General features: G+C 48.0%; 1 protein-coding gene across 1 annotated transcript in view; it reads left to right on the top strand.

Annotated features, from left to right (window-relative positions):
• Nucleotides 1–17,719, top strand: part of SGPL1 (sphingosine-1-phosphate lyase 1) — a 744,463-nt gene that overhangs the window by 200,527 nt on the left and 526,217 nt on the right. The window contains exon 6 of the mRNA XM_069610737.1: nt 10,042–10,170. Within this exon, the coding sequence (XP_069466838.1) occupies nt 10,042–10,170 (129 nt within the window). The remainder of the gene's footprint in view (nt 1–10,041; nt 10,171–17,719) is intronic.

Raw genomic sequence — 17,719 nt, 5'->3', positions numbered from 1 at the left:
CTCAGAGTCGCAGTGATAACAGTTCTGTCGAGGGGGCAAAGAGGGCAGTCATAGACCAAAACTCCTCTGCTACCGGCTATGCCGAGGTTCCTCCTCTGGAGGCTAATTTTGGGGCCACCTCCAAGATGTCCAGTAAACGTCTGAGATCCCGCCAGTACCGGCTCTGCTGAGGATCCTTGTGTCAAGGCTAAGGTATTACTTAAGTCCCATGACCAGCCTGAGGAGATGCTTGCCTCATCTGCACATGTGACGCATCTCTCTTCAGGCTTCGACAAAATGGCGGCCCATCCCTCATGGTCCACAGTGGCCATTTTGGATTCTTCCCTTACACCTACATTCTCGACAGCGGGTGCTGGGAATCTTATTTTTGGGGCTGAGCAGCCTTTTTCACCTCAGGTTGAAGGTAAAAATCAGTTCCGCCCTTCTTATGACAGGCGTGCTCAGATGCCCTTGCACATACTGTCTCGCTTCTGCCTACTACTGCTCCACTGGGATATACAGACCCTATTGGTGGTGGGCCTTCCTGGCAACCATTCTCATTGTGTTTGTGGGGGTATACCCCATATGAGAGGAATCTGCCTACTTTAGAACCTAAAGCTTCATCAGAGGATGGTTTTTGGGAATTTCAGAGGCTCATGTACTCTGACCGTATGAAGGAGTATTTTAAGGGTCTTTTCAAGGAGATCTACCCTGAGCATCGGCCTTCACCTTCCACTCCGGCAGCTCCTGTGGTGGTACCACCTCTTCCTCTTGGTCTGCCTCCAGCTCTTCCTCCCCTACCCTCGTTGTCTCCCATAGAGAAGACACTGGTAGAACAGAATAACACTTTAAAACCTGCGGCGGTACAGCCTTCTGCTCACAATTCGCTGGATGACGCTCAAGCAGATCAGGATAGCGATGAGCAGCCCCGCTCTGTTGGAGCATTCCATGACCGGTTCCTGGATAGGACGACCCTCCTCGACATTCCAGTACCTGAGGCCCCCGTTCCACAGTCGGGGGTGCTTTTGTGAGCGCTCACCTTGTCACCACGAGAGCACACCGGCCTGTTCCTCCAGAAGGATGTTTTGGCTGTAGCCTGCAAGGCCTGGGATAAGACCCACACCGGGCTACATATCAATAAGGGAATTGACGCTAGTTACCGGCTCCACACCTCTGAGGAGATAACCTTGGCGTCTTGTCTGCGCCCTTCCTCCACGGTGGTAGCTGCGGCCACACTTCAATCCAAGCCGGCCTCTGCGGCTTCTACGTCTACGTCTGCGGCTCAGAGCCTCTCCAAGGAAGATAAGATTCTGGACTCCTTGGGCAAGAAAGTCTTTGCCATTCAGCACTGCAGCTTCGCCAAGCAAATATCCAGCTAATCCTGGCAGCAGCTAATATGAAGCTGTGGAAGGAGTTGGCTGATTTCCAGGAGTTTATTCCTGCGGATAGGCTAGACGACTTCAAAGCCGGTTTGTCGGACACCATGGTGTTGTCACAAGATCTCCTGGAAGCTGTGGCACATCATGTGGATACCAAAGCTTGCGGCCTGATGGTGGGAATTGACACCTCCCGCCAGGCGTGGCTCCATACGACAAAGTTTTCAAAGGAAGTGCAAGATAAAGTTCTGGACCTTCCTTTCGATGGCAAGGAATTGTTTAATTCTTCTACGGATGACACTTACCAAGACGGGCACCCAAACTGCCAAATCTTTAACTGTTCTGGCAAAGGCCTTGGCTAAGGCCCCTTATACACAGAAGTCAGGGCTTCAGTCTCAATCCTTCTCTGGATTCAGGGGGTTTCAGGACCACTGTGCGCGCAGAACCGAACCTCTAGTTGGCGGCACCTGTCGAAAGCAAAAACGTGGTCGGTTTTTCTCTCGCCCATCAGCCTCGTCTCCAGGGGCAGGTAGTCTCCCTGCCGACAAATCTGCAAAATGATATTTTTTGTCGGTCGCACGAGACTTCGGTGGGAGGCGGGGCAGACCATCACCAAAGACCGGTGGGTTTTGTCCATCGCTCAGGCAGGCTTTCGCATGCCCCTCCCCCATACCATACCCTTCAACCCTCCCAACACAGGGACACCCTCCCTCAGAGCTGAGGTTCAGAAGCTTTTAGACCTCAAAGCGGTGGTGGAACCTGTTCCGCTTGGGGAACAAGGGGAGGGCTTCTACTCTTGTCTGTTCAGTGCCCAAACAAAACCGGGCTGGCCTGCGCACCATCCTCGACCTTTCCCAGTTCAACCTTTCTCTTCCCCAAGAGATTCAAGATGATCCCACCCTGCCAAATAAAGTCCTCTTCGGAACAGTGACTGGCTCAGTGTAGTGTACCTTCATGATGCATATATGCACATTCTGATATGGAGGCCACATCGAAAATATCTATGGTTCTCCCTGGGAAGGGAGCACTTCCAGTTCAGTGTGCTCCCTTTTGGTCTCTGCTGGGCGCTGCGTGTCTTTACGAAGATGTCCGTCATCGCAGCTTTCCTTCGGCTACACGGTGTTCATGTTTATCCATATTTGGATGACTGGCTGCTACGCAGCCCTTGTCCACCGACTGGTTTGAGCAATCTCCAGTCTCTCCTCCAGCTCCTGTTCAATCTTGGCCTGTCAGTGCACTGGTGGAAATCTTTCATGACGGTTTCAAGACCTGATCTTCCTGGGTTTCCATTGGTACACGATCGACTCCAGGGTGTATTTGAATGCGGACAGGATTGCGGATCTATTCGCCACGTGTCAGCTCTTCATCCAGTCAGAGCACATGATGGCTTGGTGGTTCCTGAGGCTTCTGGGCCTCGTGGCCTTGTGAGTACTTGCTTGCACATATCGAAATGAGGCGTACGCAGCTGGCTCGTTGAGCTCTTGGTGTCAGGCTTCGGACTCTGATTCCAAGATGATGCCAGTTCTATCTTGCATGATGATGGATCTTCTATGATGGTCTTCGACCAACAATTTAACAGTGGGGGCCTCCTTCCAGGAATCCTGCCCACAAGTGACGACTACCACAGACTCCTCCCTTCTGGGGTTGGGTGCGACGCTGGATCATCTCCAGGTTTTGAATCTATGGACGCCACAGTTTCATATACATTATTTGGTACTCCTGTCTGTATTTTTGGTGCTGAAGGCTTTCCAACCGTCCCATCACGAACCGTGTGGTCCGCGTCCGCACTGATAACTTGGTGTTGATTGTTGTATATCAACAAGCAGGGTGGTACCAAGTCACAACCTCTTGTGGATCTTGCCATTCAGGTTTGGGAATGGGCCATCCAGCACAGCTTTTGGATACTGGCGGTACACATTCCGGGGCAATTCAGTGTGACTGCAGACTGTCGACAGGCAGTGGCCAGCTATGAGTGGGAATTGAACATGGAGGTCCTCTCCACAATCTTTCACCAATGGGGCACTCCAGAAGTGGACCTCTTTGTGACTGCTACAAATAGGAAACTTCCTATCTATGCATCCAAGAACGGCCTCAGGGCCTCCTCTTTAGGGGATGCTCTCGAGATTCTGTGGCAGATGAAGGCTTATGCCTTCCCGTCTCTTCCTCTGTCATCGGACACTCTGCAAGCTCAGGAATACATCGAATTGCATTCTCCTGTTCATAGCTCATTGGTGGCCAGCCAGATTCTAGTTCTCGCAACTTCAGCATCTGTTGATTGGTCCTCCGATCAGACTGCCGTTGATTCCAAACCTGCTTCATCAGTGCAATCTGCAGATGTTGCACTCCTCCCCACAATCATTCAACTTGGCGGCCTGGTGCCTGAATTCAGTTTAACCTGTCCGAGGACAATATGCGCATTATCCAAGCGGCCAGGAAGCCCTCTACAGGGTTTTAGTAGAGGAGCAAGTGGCTCCGTTTTTTTGTCACTGGTGTTTAGCTAAGCAGCTAGACCCAGACATGCTACGATTGACACTGTCCTTTTGTTCATTTCTCATCTAGCAGCTTCGGGCATTCATGTCTTGTCTTGTAGGACTTACTTGTCAGCTATTGCCGCCTACCTGTACACTGACAGCTGTTCCTTTTCTTTGGCAAACCCACTCATTAAAAGGCATTTCTAGGTTTATTGCATGTTTGTCCACCTGTACGCAATCCTCATCCAAGGTGGGATTTAAATGTGGTTCTGACCACCTTATGCCATAAACCATTTGAACCCATGGCTACGGCAGATCTAAAGTACCTTTCATGGAAGGTTGTTTTGATTGCAGTGACTTCGGCAAGGCGAGTAAGCGAGCTTCAAGCTTTGTCTGTGGAACATCCGTTCCTTACCTTCCATAAGGATAAGATTGTGCTCTGCACTCATACTCTTTTCCTCCCTAAAGTAGTGACTGATTTTCATTTGAATCAATCTCTCTCATTACCTGTTTTTTTTTTCCGAACCCAGCCTCCGATGCCGAGAGAGTATTGCATAGTTTAGATGTCGGACGAGCTCTGGAGCTCTGGAGTTATATCTGAACAGAACAACTGAACTCGGGAGCTCCTCCCAACTCTGTTGCGTTCGGAGACCCGAATGGAAAACCTGCTTCAAAGGCTACTATCTCCCGATGGAGTGCCTCCTCTATTTCAGAAGCGTATAGCATTCAGGGCCTTCAACCTCCGAAGGGCATTCATGCCCATCTTGTACTTGGCAAAGCGGCTGCTGTTGCCTTCCAAAAATATATCCTCTGGGAGATCATTGCCAAGGCAGTTTTCAGGGCTTCCCCATCAGCTTTTTGTTAGCATTACTGCTTGGACCTGAGCTTCAGGGCTGATGCTCATTTCGTTCAGGCTGTTCTTAAAAACCTTTTTCAGTAAGGAGGTTCCATCCACCCTTATTACCTATGAGAGCTTTGGAATCTCCCACAAGTATGGAGGAAAGGGGACGGGACGTATGAGTATATAACAAAGTTACTCACTGTAGTGACTACCTTACTCCCAGACCATAGTCGCCTTTCCTCTATACGCCTGCCGTCCCCTCTAATAAGTATCCTCTCTTATTGCTTAAATGGTTGCAGACCTGGCGATCGAAAAGGACTGAAGGGCGATACGTGGGGCAGAGCTCAGGAGGGCCAAGTTTTAGCAGCGTGCGGTAACCTGCGTAAAAAAAAGAGGACGCCATTTTTTTCATTTTTGATGCTTTTTGACAAAAGTGCTCCGTCCCGAAGGACAATGTGCCACAAGTATGGGGGAAAGGGGACTATGGACTAGGAGTAAGGTAGTCACTAGGGTGATTAACTTCATTAATCCCGGCTATACTATGTGAGAAAGCCAAGAAGCCACGGGCGGAGGAGAAGGCCGAAACAGCCTAAGCGGGCTCAACCGGCACAGGCGAAGACTTTGTTGGCGACTCTGTTGACGACTGCTACTGCCACGACAGCTAACATCGCTGATCCTGCGAGGGTAGCTCACACTGCTCAGTGTCCCTCCCCCACAGCGCGACACCGCAGCAGTGACTTTGGCAAGGTCTACAGGCTTGCCAGAAGGGTTGAAAAAACGTTCGGGCATCTGGTGAAGAACCTCGGGCAGGGGGTTGTGGGGGTGGTGGTGTGGAGCGGGGGCAAGGAGCTCTGAAACAACCCTCCCAGGCCGTCGCACAAACGATGAAGACCAGGAGTCCCTACATACATTCCATGAGGACGTTTAGGAGGACAGTGACAATGCCGGAGGGCCTAGTTTTCCTGTTCAGCCTTCTCAGCTGATATTCCAGATGAGGATGCCTCTGACTGTTACCTGTGGTCTTTCAGGTCCCCGATCAACCTCCAGCGAAGAAGAGGAAGCGTCATCTGCTGCCCCCATTTCAACCTGCATCTAAACGTCGGGTCCCTTCTCCCCCAGCAGTCCCTGGTACGGGGACAGATATGGCCACGGATGATGACTAGGATATTGCCTCAGCGGACGGTGAATCTCCACATTTGGATGTTCACATAGGGTGTCCCGACCGGATGAGGTGGGATCGCTCCACTACATGATCTCCAGAGCCTCCAAGCTATTCCAGCTATTTCCTGAGGAAACCTAGAATGAGGTCTTGTACCAGAGGAGCAAGGCCAAGAGGAAGACTAACATGGCGCTGCCCCTTCTGAACAATGAAGAGGCCTCGAACGCATGAAGAACCCTTGCATGGCTCCAGCCAACTGGGATAGGCTGGAGAAGAAATATAGGGTGCCAGACTCCGCACCCAAGTGCCTGAGGTCGCACCCATTGGCGGATTCAGTGGTATAGACGGCCGCGAGGAAACGGCGACCAGCACGTCCTCGCCGTCTTCAGTCCTTTGGGGCAGCGAGCGGAAAAGGATGGACGCCATGGCAAACAATGTAATTGACAACCTGGAGTCCACTGTCAAGTCGGCCAACGCATTGGGGATGCTGGCCAGGCACGGCAGGGAGTTGTGGTAAAAGCTGGGGCCAATTCTGGACGATAAAAAGATGGAGGCGATCGCTCTCTGCCAGGAATGGAATGTGGCGTCTGATCATGCCATTACAGTGGCGTTGGATGTAGTCAACCGAGGGCTCCCTGGTCACTCTCCAGCAGCACTGTTCTTCTTTTCGCTCTTCCAGAGTAAAGTCGAGCAGATCGTCCAAAGGTTTCTCCACTTCATACAGACAGCCTTCCAGATTCACAACGCAGGAAGTCTACAGAGGCCGTTCCCAGGCCTACGGTAGCGGAGGACAGTGTCCCTGTCACTCGCAGTGCAGGACGCCAGCGCCAAAGCAAGTTTGCACCAACCTGGGCCCTCACTTCTGCACCCCAGTGGGAAGCCGGCTGACAAAGTTAATCAGCGAGTGGAGAAAGATCACCACCGACAGATGGGTGCTGGACGCTCTCGCCTAGTGACGCAACCTGGAGTTTCAACACTGGTGTGCTCCGATCCCTCTGGTTACCCATCAGGAGAAGCACATCCCTCTGCTCCTGGAAGAGTTATGGGCCATGCTGAGAAAAGGGGTGATAAGAGCCCTGGAGCCGTTGGAAACTAGCTTTGAGTCTATTCCAGATAATTTCTGGTCAGAAAGAAGACTGGGGCTGGAGTCCTATCCTAGACCTTTGACGTCTGAACAAATACCTAAAGTCCCAATAATTCAGGCTGGTCACCGTGTAACACGTGCTCGGCCAACTGGAAAAAGGAGACTTCTTGACGTTGTTGGATCTGGGAGATGCTTACTGCCAGGTCCCCATTCACAAGAAACACGTGAAGGTTCTGCGTTTCATGGTGCAAGGACAGCACTATCAGTTGAAGGCTCTACCTTTCGGCTTGTAGTTGGCCCCCAGAGTGTTCACAAAATGCCTGCCACCTGTGCCATTCCATCTACATCTTCAGGGCATACACGTGTACCCATACTTGAACGACTGGCTCGCTGGAGCTGGTTGATGGATGCACGGAGGCAACCATCAGTCTATTAACGGATCTGGGATTCTCCACCAACTATCCAAAGTCCTGCTTAATGCCATCACAGAATGTGCTGTTCCTAGGCGCCACACTCAATAGAGTGTCTTCCATGGCTTCGCCCTTGGAGAAGAGGATAGCAACCATTCAAGGGAAGGGGCAACGACTCATCGAATACGGCCATGGTGCAGGCCTTCGTCATTGCTGGGCATGATGTCCTGCATCTACCTCGTCCAGCTCTGAAGGTTGCAAATGCGACCCCTTCAGGAATTCCTGAGTGCCCGCTGGCTGCAGGTGTCGGGAAGCTTCTCTAACAAGATCTTTATCAACGACTAGTTCTTTCGGGCGATAGGATGGTGTGGCGTTTGCTCAAACATCACCGAGGGCACAGGATTCCAAAGCCTGCCATACAAAGAGTCACCACGGATGCCAGAGGCCTGTGGCTGCCGGAGGAGAAGGATCTTCATATCAACATCCTCAAGCTATGGGCAGTGTTCTGTGCCTTCAAGTCGCTCCTACCGTCTCTGAAAGGCAAGGTGGTGAGAATCTTCACGGACAACACCACCACCATGTTCTACTTCCGGAAGCAGGGGCGGCATTGATCCTTGGCCCACTTCAAGGAAGCGTAGGACTTGTGGCGCTGGGCCATCAGAGGATGTTCCTTGTCCCTCTCCACCTGGCAGGACTCAAGAACACCATCGCAGACTCACTCGGCAGAGAACTGTGCTCCTGCCACGAGTGAGAGCTTCGTCAGGATTAGGTGGACTGCCTATTCGTCAAATGGGGCAGGCCCTAGATTGATCTATTTGCAACGGCAGTGAACTCCAAGTGCCAGAAGTTTGCCAACATATTCCACGAGGCCAGGAGCCTGTGGGACGCATTCTCCTTACTGTGTAAGGGCTGTTCCTGTACATGTTCCCTCTCCTGCTACAATCAACACACTAAGTGTCCATGCAAAATTATACTCTTTGCCCCTGCGTGACTGAGAGAGATTTGGTATCCGGACATTCTCAGCCTGTCAGTGTTGCCTCCGGTCAAGCTGCCAGTGCTTCAGGATCTTCTCACCAGAGGTGGAGGCGCAATCCTTCTTCACGAGCCAGGGCTGCTGACCCTGAGAGCTTGACTCCTGCAGCCCTAGAGTTTATAGGATATAATTTGCCTGCAGACTACAGGGAGGTCCTCGCCAAGGCCAGGACGTTGTCGACGTAAGTGACATGGTCACAAGTGGAAGCGTTTCGCTATGTGGTGCCGGTCTCAGAAGACTACCCCTCTGAGGGCCACGGACCCCTAGATCCTGCCATACTTGCTATTTTTGGCCAAGGCTAAACTGGAAACCGGCGCACACCTCTATCAAGGTACATCTGGCAGCGATATCCTGCTACACCATGTCCCCAGGAAGATCTTCACTTGGGTCCCACTGACTCGTAAAGGAATTTCTCAAGGGACTTTTTCGATCTTTCCCACCTGTGAATACTCCTGCCCCGGCGTGGGAACTCAATGTGGTTCTGATGAGGCTCATGGGGGCACCCTTTGAGCCTTTACATCAGGCCCCTCTCAAGTTCCTCTCGTGGAAAACGGCTTTCCTTTAGGCCATCACCTCTGTTAGAAGGGTAGGTGAGATCCAGGCCCTATCCTTCCAGCTACCATTCCTGACTTTCCACGAATCGAGGGTGGTGCTGCCTACGCACCACTCTTTCATGCCGAAGGTTCCGTCGGAATTCCACCCTAACAAGCCTTTGGTGTTAGCTGTTTTTTTCCCGAATCCTTTGTCACCGGCAGAAAGGGCCTTGCATTTGCTGGACGTTGCTCGTCCCCAAAGTTCCACGTGATGTGCTGTTTTTGGAAGACTTCACAGCGGTCTGTGAACTTTGATCGTGTGAACCATGGGAAGGCCCTTATCCAAGGCTTCCATTTCAAGGTGGCTCTCTGGCTGCATCACTCGGTCATCGGTTGGCAAACGGGACCGCTGCTCGGCCGTCAGAGAGCCCACTCCACCAGAGCGATCACTGCAGCGACGGTGTTCCTGTCTAATGTACCCCTGCTGGACATATCCAGGGCTACGATGTGGAGGTCCACGCACACCTTCACAAAGTTCGACTGCATCAACAGGGATTCCAGGGAGGAGTCCAGAGTCGGCCAAGCAGTGCTATGCTACCTGTTTGCTTGAGGGGAGGCTGTTCCGGAGGTAAGAATTAATTGCTTCTGTTAAGCCTTGCCACCTCCCCTGGTTGTGTAATGTTGGACTGCTATGTATTCTTTATTCATGAGCATGTGAATCCATGCCAGACCCCATGCTGAAGAATGTCTGTTACTTAAATGTAACTATTGTTATCCAGCATGGGTCTGGCATGGATTCACATGCGAACCCTTGCTCTGTCCCCTCTGTGACTCTTAGACATACTGCCACTTTACGTGCTTAACAAATCTGAAGATGACTGCCAGAGGAGGGGTTTAGGGAGAGTACTGTCATTAAATCGGGGCAGTATGACCCAGAGGATAGTGATTGGTTTAGAGGAGAAATACAGTTTTTAAGTGAAAGTGAAACCCTTTTCTTTTACTGAGGATTCCCGGTCTGATGGGGAATATTAATGAGCATGTGAATCAATGCCAGACCCATGCTGGAGAACAATAGTTAGAGTTAAGTAACTTAATCCTTTTGAACCACAATCTTAATGAGACCTGCAAAAGCAAATTATTTTTTTCTTTTTGTAGGTGTATGGGCAGTTTGCTTGGACAAACCCTCTGCACCCAGATGTCTTCCCTGGTGTGCGAAAGATGGAAGCTGAAGTGGTGAAAATGACCTGTGAACTATTCCATGGCGGCCCAAATGCTTGTGGAACTGTAAGTTATTTTAGTTTGCATCTAGCCTTTATTGTTATGTCAGGATTTTTTTTTTTTTTTACAGTGGTTTTTGTTAATTTTGAATTTTGTTTGGGATGTTCTTTTTACAATGGCACCATTTGTAGTAAAAGTTATATTGTTTTATAGATTGCAAATGCTCATGTGGATGAATGTTTTTTTTAACCCAGTGCACTTTGAATATGTTCTCTGCAAGTTGGTGCATTAGAAAACTGCAAAGTACGATAAAACAAACCAGAATTAAAATTAGATTTTGCAGAAACACTCAAATACTTTAGAGTGCAAAATTCATTTGAAAGATAAAGCAGAGTATTGGAGAAATGTATGTTTGCAATGTTTTACGAAATACTGCCCTTAATCACTCCACTTCCATTTATCGCACCATGACAATATTTTAGTTTCACATGCTGTTCAGAATTTGTATCTAGTTACTAGTTAAAGGGATAGTCCAGTAAAAAATTGTATTTAAAAAATAGATGGGCAATATAAAAAAAATACTAGCACTATTTTTTTTTTAAACTTCCTATGGAAAATTTTGAGCTATTCGAGCTCAAAATTCGCAAAAGCAAGCACATGGGCGCATCCATTTTGTGAAATGGATGCCCGCCTGTGCTGGCTTTTGCTTTTGCGGCACTAATGAAGGAAAAGCCAGCCAGCTGTAGTAAACAAAAGCTACCGCTGGGTGGCTTTTCCTTCATTGGTGCCGGGACTCGGAGGACGCGGACCGGAGACCAGAGCAGGAAAGCTGCAGCTGAATCTCGTTAAGTGCTATTTATTTAAAAAAAAAAAAAAAATATAAGCACTAGCTGCGTTTTTTTTTCTACGTTTTCCGGGCTGGAGGAGCCCGGAAAACGTAGAAATAAAACCGCAGCTTTAAAAATGTTGTATTTAGGTTTGCGGTCGCTTTTGAAGCGGTCGCTGCTGTGGCTATCACTTTGGGTCTCCGGTGCTCCCCCAGGGGAGCACCGGAGACCCAAAGTGAAAACCAAGGCAGGCAGAAACACAACACGGTTGTGTTTACATGCCGCTGTGTTTCTCCCTACAGCTGATTTCCCATTTGGGGCTCTCGGGCTCCCCACGGGGGGCCCGAGAGCCCCAAATGGGAAATGCTAAATGCTGCAGTGTTTCTGCCTAAATATAATTTCCCATTTGGGGCTCTCGGGCTCCCCGCGGGGGGCCCGAGAGCCCCAAATGGGAAATGCTAAATGCTGCAGTGTTTCTGCCTAAATCTGCCTTCCCATTTGGGGCTCTCGGGGCCCCCCGTGGGGAGCCCGAGAGCCCCAAATGGGGAAGCAGATTTAGGCAGAAACACAACCGTGTTGTGTTTCTGTCTGCCCTGGCTTTCACTTTGGGTCTCCGGTGCTCCCCTGCGGGAGCACCGGAGACCCAAAGAGGTAGCCACAGCAGGCATAAACACAACGCGGTTGTGTTTGAAAACGCTGCGGTTTTCTTTTCCAAGTTTCTCAGGCTCCTCCGAGCCGGACGAGCCTGAGAAACTTGGAAAGAAAAACCGCAGCGTTTTCAAACACAACTTTGTATTTGTTTGCGGTCGCTTCAAAAGCGACCGCAAACATAAATACAAAGTTTTTAAAGCTGCGGTTTTATTTCTGAAAACTTGGAAAAAAAACCACAGCTAGTGCTTATTTTTTTTAAAAAATAAATAGCACTTACTGAGATTCAGCTGCAGCTTTCCTGCTCTGGTCTCCGGTCCGTGTCCTCCGAGTCCCGGCACCAATGAAGGAAAAGCCACCCAGCGGTAGCTTTTGTTTACTACAGCTGGCTGGCTTTTCATTCATTAGTGCCGCAAAAGCCAGCACAGGCGGGCATCCATTTCACAAAATAGATGCGCCCATGTGCTTGCTTTTGCGAATTTTGAGCTTGAGTAGCTCAAAATTTTCCATAGGAAGTTTTAAAAAAAAATAGTGCTAGTATTTTTTTTTATATTGCCTATCTATTTTTTTATTTTTACTGGACTATCCCTTTAATGGTCTGGAGGTTTCCTCTTGTTTTTTAAAAGTTTCAAATCTCTTTTGAAATGGGGGCATCAGTAAATAAATCTCATCATGGTATAGTCGGGACCTTCATAGATTCAGTCACAAAAGAGAACAGTGGAGGCTTTAAAAAACAGGACATATGGCAAATTTGACCTCCTGGGTTTGTACAAATGCTGGATTGCAGTAGAAAGTCGAGATTAAGTTGAAAGGGTGATTGGACTAGTGCACGACATATATAACAATGTTTCCTATGGATGAATAAAAAGAAACACTGACTGTGCATTCTGTAGGGATCACATTGATGCCAGCATGCAGAGATACAAGGTAAAACCGAAAATAAAAAACATGGAGGTGCATATTTTATTGAGGACATCCACTCTGCCAAAACAGACTACTTGGGGCCCCAAGCAGATAGATGGGCAGAACAACATTGTGTACCCGAAACTTGTCTATGCTGCTATCAAGGGAATGGAGCTTTAATGTCAAAATAAGGCGTACCAGATGAGCAACAACTCCCTTATGATGACCAAACCCAGCAGTTACCAGGAGCGTGGCAGATAGGTTTAATATCAAATGCAGGAGGATGAGGGCGAAACTGGTTTCTTAGTAGAAACTTTGAGGCTTACTTGGGCCCAAACCCCATCACTTCCTGTTCTGTGTTGAGTAGCTAAACAGATAGCGGGGGAGATATACTCACACATGTTTTAGTGTGGTCTGACTGCCGGAATAGACACATTCCCCTCAAGATAGTAGGATTGCAGCCTGCACCTACCGGGTGGCCCTGTGCCAAAATCCAGTGAGTCCAATAGCTTTCCTTTCTTCCTATGAGAAAGTGAGTGGTATAAGGATGTTGGATATTTTCATGGCCCCTGTCTGCACAAACCAGATATGGCTGGTTGTGTAAATGAATGTTGGAGTCCCTCTGTAATTGTAATCTGAATGATTGCCAATGAAAGGACCACGTTTGCCTATGTGAGGAGTCGGCAATGAAACTAGGACACAAGTTAGCCATCTTATTGGTTAAAGACTTTTATTGAAATAAAAGGGGTTGGGAAAACGCCTCTCTGACCCAGACTTTCCCTACCTAAACCAAAAAATAAGGATTTGTCAGTGTCCGAATGTCCAAAATGAGCTGTCCTGTCCAAAGTTCTATTCTCACCCAAACACTAAAAGTAAACTTTAAGGTGAACAGAAAATGGCTTTAACGTTGAAAGGTTTGCAAACATTTTTGCAAAAAGAAGAAAAACTGGCTTTCAACATAAAGGGTCTGCAAGAATATGGGTCCTTGCTCCAGAGAAGGGCTCCTTCCCCTAGATTCTTCTTGATCCTCTGATTCACTTTTTTTTCCTCCAATTTCTTTTTATTGAAATCTCGATGAGCGTAACAACAAGAAATAATATAACATTCAAAATGAGAACATCGAAACTTCTAGTCTTCTTTCATTTGCAAATAAAAAATCATAATAAGGTTAACAAATAAAATTAATATTGGTTCCACATAGTGTCCCAGTGTACTTTTATGTGACACACAGTACTTCAATTCAACATTCATCACCGAACCTTCCCATACCTTCCAAGGTGCCCCAACTGTGTAGGTTAGTTTTGGAATAGGTGCTTCAGGGTCTGTGGCCTAAAAAACCTGTGTTCCTTGTCTTGCACAAATTCAAAGAATGGGGCCCAGGTTCGAGAAAATAGTCATGCTCTCCGTAATATGTGCAGTCAACTTTTCCATAGCCACTATTTGCCAAATATTAACCCACCAGTATGACAGGATTGGCACATCAGTTGTTTTCCAAAAATGTGCCCTGTAATAGCTGTTATGAGCTCTGCCCCAGGACCTGATGCAGGGAAAGTACCATCATTGGGCACATCTCCTAGGAGCATAATAAGGTGGCTCATAGGGAATAAACACCCCATGATATCCTTTATCCTTGATATGATTTCTAACCAATATGTTTGATATATTAGGACATAGCCACCACCATGTATGAGATCCCCCAACTGCTCACACTCGTGCCAACAGCATTCCAGATATTCGGGTTGGATCGCATGTAATTTCTGCGGCGTCCTATACCAACGGTAACACTTTTTTTTCCACACTCTTTGTACATGATGCACCTGGAGCTTTTTTGAGCCTGAGCCCATATTTTCTGCCATGACACTGTTGGAATCTCTGTTCCCAAGTCTTTTTCCCATCGTACCATGTATGGACGTTTGCCTTCAACAGAAGCTTTTTCTAACAGGCGATAGCAACTGGAGATTTTCCAGAGACCTTGTCCCTCTAAGACTTGGAGTTCAATGCCCCAGGGGAGGCGTATACCCGCCTGAATAACTCGCTCATTGGACACCCAATGTCTAATTTGGAAGTATCTGAAGTGTTCCGGTAGGGTAAATATTTCTTTACATTCTATGAATGTGAGCGGACTTCAGTCTTTGTACATGTCCCTAAGCCGCAGGGTCCCAAGTGATTCCCATCATGCAAAGGCTTCTTTTGTCATTCCTGGGAATAATTCTGGAATTTGTAGCACTGGTGATAAAGGCCCTAGTCCTGTGTTACCCCCAATTGAGTCCAAGCTTTATCCGAGGTGGTAAGAGTAGACTGGGTGGATTCTAGCAAGAGGGCCCTGGTCGATTTTGGTAGAAATGGCAGTTGAGCTAAAGGGAAGCGGGTCTTACATTACATCCCCTTCAACCGCAGGAGTATGTGACGCGGAATTCTTTTTCAAAATGAATAGGCCTATTGCTTTCTGTTGGTCTAGAAGGTCTCTTTCGGAGATGATTGACAATGCCTGAAAGACAAACTGGAGTCTCGGTACGATTGTCACTTTTATTGATCTGCCCAGCCACAATATTTCTTGGATTAACCAATTTTTTAGGGTGGCGCTTTGGTCTCTTTTGATAGGCTTGGATGTTGGCTTCCATAAGAATTTTATACAATTTGGTAATGTGCACCCCAAGGTATGTGATCTAATTCTCCGCCCATTTAAAAGGAAAGGCTGATTGCAGTGCCAATTGGGTTCCAGGTTTTCCCCCCGATTGCCAGCCCCACCCGTTTCTGGTGATTAAAAAGCTTCTGAATCTGGGCCTGCAGTGAACGGAAGTTTCTCTAGGAAGTCTAGACCATCTAGCAGCGACCCAGACTACCTCAGCAAGCACCCTACACCTGAGCTTGGTGGTTCAGGGAGGAGCGTTGATGAACGTTCCTCCCACGGATTCCTCATCACCCTCCCTACCTGCTTCTCAGGTTAGCTACCACACCTTAGTTCTGCAGTCCCTCTGTGTCCTAGGGAAAAAGGGTGGAACCGAGGTTAACAGGACACACTTCTTTCCCTATCCCTCCACCTCCTAGAGGCTTCACACAGAACAGACGTCGAGCCCCCTGATGCTGGAAAAAGTTTCAGAAGAGCAGCTGGCGTTGGGAGATGGCTATCTTAGATGAAGAATCCGTGAGAAGAACGTCCATAAGAAAGAACATTGCCGAAAGCAGTCTTTTGTTTTGCCATTCCACTTCTGGTAGCTTGCACTCTCTCTCGCTCAGTTCAAAGCGCAGACTACAACCCAACTCTTTCCTCTAACTCAATCACAGAAGTTACTCCGAATAAGTTGCACAAAGAGCTTGCTCTCATACCCTCCCTTCAACCTACCTTTGTCTTCCACAACTTCCCTTTACATCGGTGCAATTCACTGGTTTAGTGCTGCTCAGATTTAGGATTATACATTATTTCTCAAGTAGATTATGACGATCGAAGTTAATAATTGCACCTGCCATTGTCAATTAAAGGACTGCGCTCTGAACCCTCTCCCCCTTTAAGCCTGGTCCCCACTATAGAACTGTGCATAGACCATGATTAAAGAGATGCTTTAGCAAAAATCAAAGCTAAAACACTATTGTTTTGTGCCTTTGTCAACTCTAACCAAGGAATTGGCGCTAGGCCTCCTTTTAGATTCAAAAGCATCCTCAAGCCAGAAGATAACTGACATTTATTTAAGGCTCCAAAAATCTCCCCTCCCCCACCTAAAATGCATGTGTTGCGGCAGGAAACTTTGAGGAACTGGTACTTGCTAACGAGAAGTTAGCACGCGTCGCTGCTTTGAAATGTGCCACATCAGTGGAGGAACTGGAACTTGCTAACTAGAAGTTGGCACACGTCGCTGCTTTGAAATGTGCCACATCAGTTTTCACAGTAAAAACAATGTTTTTCTTAATTTTAGGTGGGTCAGAATCTCACTTTTACATAATCCCGACAGACGGCTCTAAACACTTGTAGGATGAGTCTGATCCTGGCAGGCAGATATACGTTTCTGAATGTTAGGAAAGCAATCATTTCCTGCTTTATATATTCAGGACAACTGAAAGGCAGCTACCCACATGCGATGGTTTTTGCGTGACGCTTCCATAAACGTTCAACAATGAGGGTTATATTTGATTGTGCTAGTCTTGACATATTCCTTTTTCAGAAGCAACTGCATTGTCATGCCATACATTTGAAACGAAGCAAACTAGGATTGTAGCAATTTCCTTTTGCTTTAACGCGAGCGTAATAGGTCGGGCTTTCGTTGTAAGCACACTGCCTGTATCCCTAGCTTTATAAGTGATTACAACTTTGCACCATCTTTGGGGCACAATTCTCCAGCCGCAGCCTTACATGCTTTTCTTTGGCATGGACCGATGTTTTCTGGCCGTCTGTTCCTAGCCACGTCGTAAAGAACAGCGCTGAAAGTACTTTTTGCTTGTGCAGATTGCAGTTGTTTGTCCCAGCTCCCGGCCTCCATCCTGCTGCTACAGCTGCGGAATCTTGTTTTTTTCCTCACGTAAGTGCATTATTTTAAGGTTCGGCAACAGCGACTAGTGCCTCCCGGGTGAGCGGCCTAAGACTGCAAAGCTTCAAACATAGGGATCAAAACATTTGACATTAATCAAAGTGCGCGGATATATGTGAACGAAAGTCTGGCTAGCGAGTGCCGCCTTTAATGATGAGGCCCATCAGCTGATGCTGACTCACGCCTTGGTCTTGTGCCCAGCCATCCGCAGATTCTTCGACCTCTCTTCCGCAAACCTTGTGCCTTTTATGTGTAGATACAGAGGGGCATTCTTCTTCGGAACTCCAGCAAACGACTGTCGCTAGCTATTGTCATCCAGGGATTGCTAGTTTGCACGTGGCGAATCTCCAGCACTCAATTTTAGTTGTACAAAGGACCGACAGACCCATTGTTTTACAGAATAAGTACAGATCAGAACTACCGTGCTTTATGCTCTGACTTTAACGGAAAGGCTAATCCTCCTCACTTTCGTGAGTTGGGGTTTAGATTCTTTTAGAGACAGAGGCGAGTATTATGCATAGATCTCCTTTATCCACTCGTCCAGCAGCAAACAAAGATTTATACATTTAAAGAGACATTTTCGGAAATAAAATTAAACAGTTTCTGATAACATGAAACGTGGCTCCATAACTTGCTGGGTTCATGACATCTGACCCAGCCAATGACAGCCAGACGTAAACACAAAAGGCTGTTGTCTCTCGTCCTTCTGTAGCGCTC

This window comes from Ambystoma mexicanum, chromosome 8 (assembly GCF_040938575.1).
Source record: "Ambystoma mexicanum isolate Mex_15411 chromosome 8, UKY_AmexF1_1, whole genome shotgun sequence".
Classification (NCBI taxonomy): domain Eukaryota; kingdom Metazoa; phylum Chordata; class Amphibia; order Caudata; family Ambystomatidae; genus Ambystoma; species Ambystoma mexicanum.
This window is presented reverse-complemented; position numbering and strand designations above follow the sequence as displayed.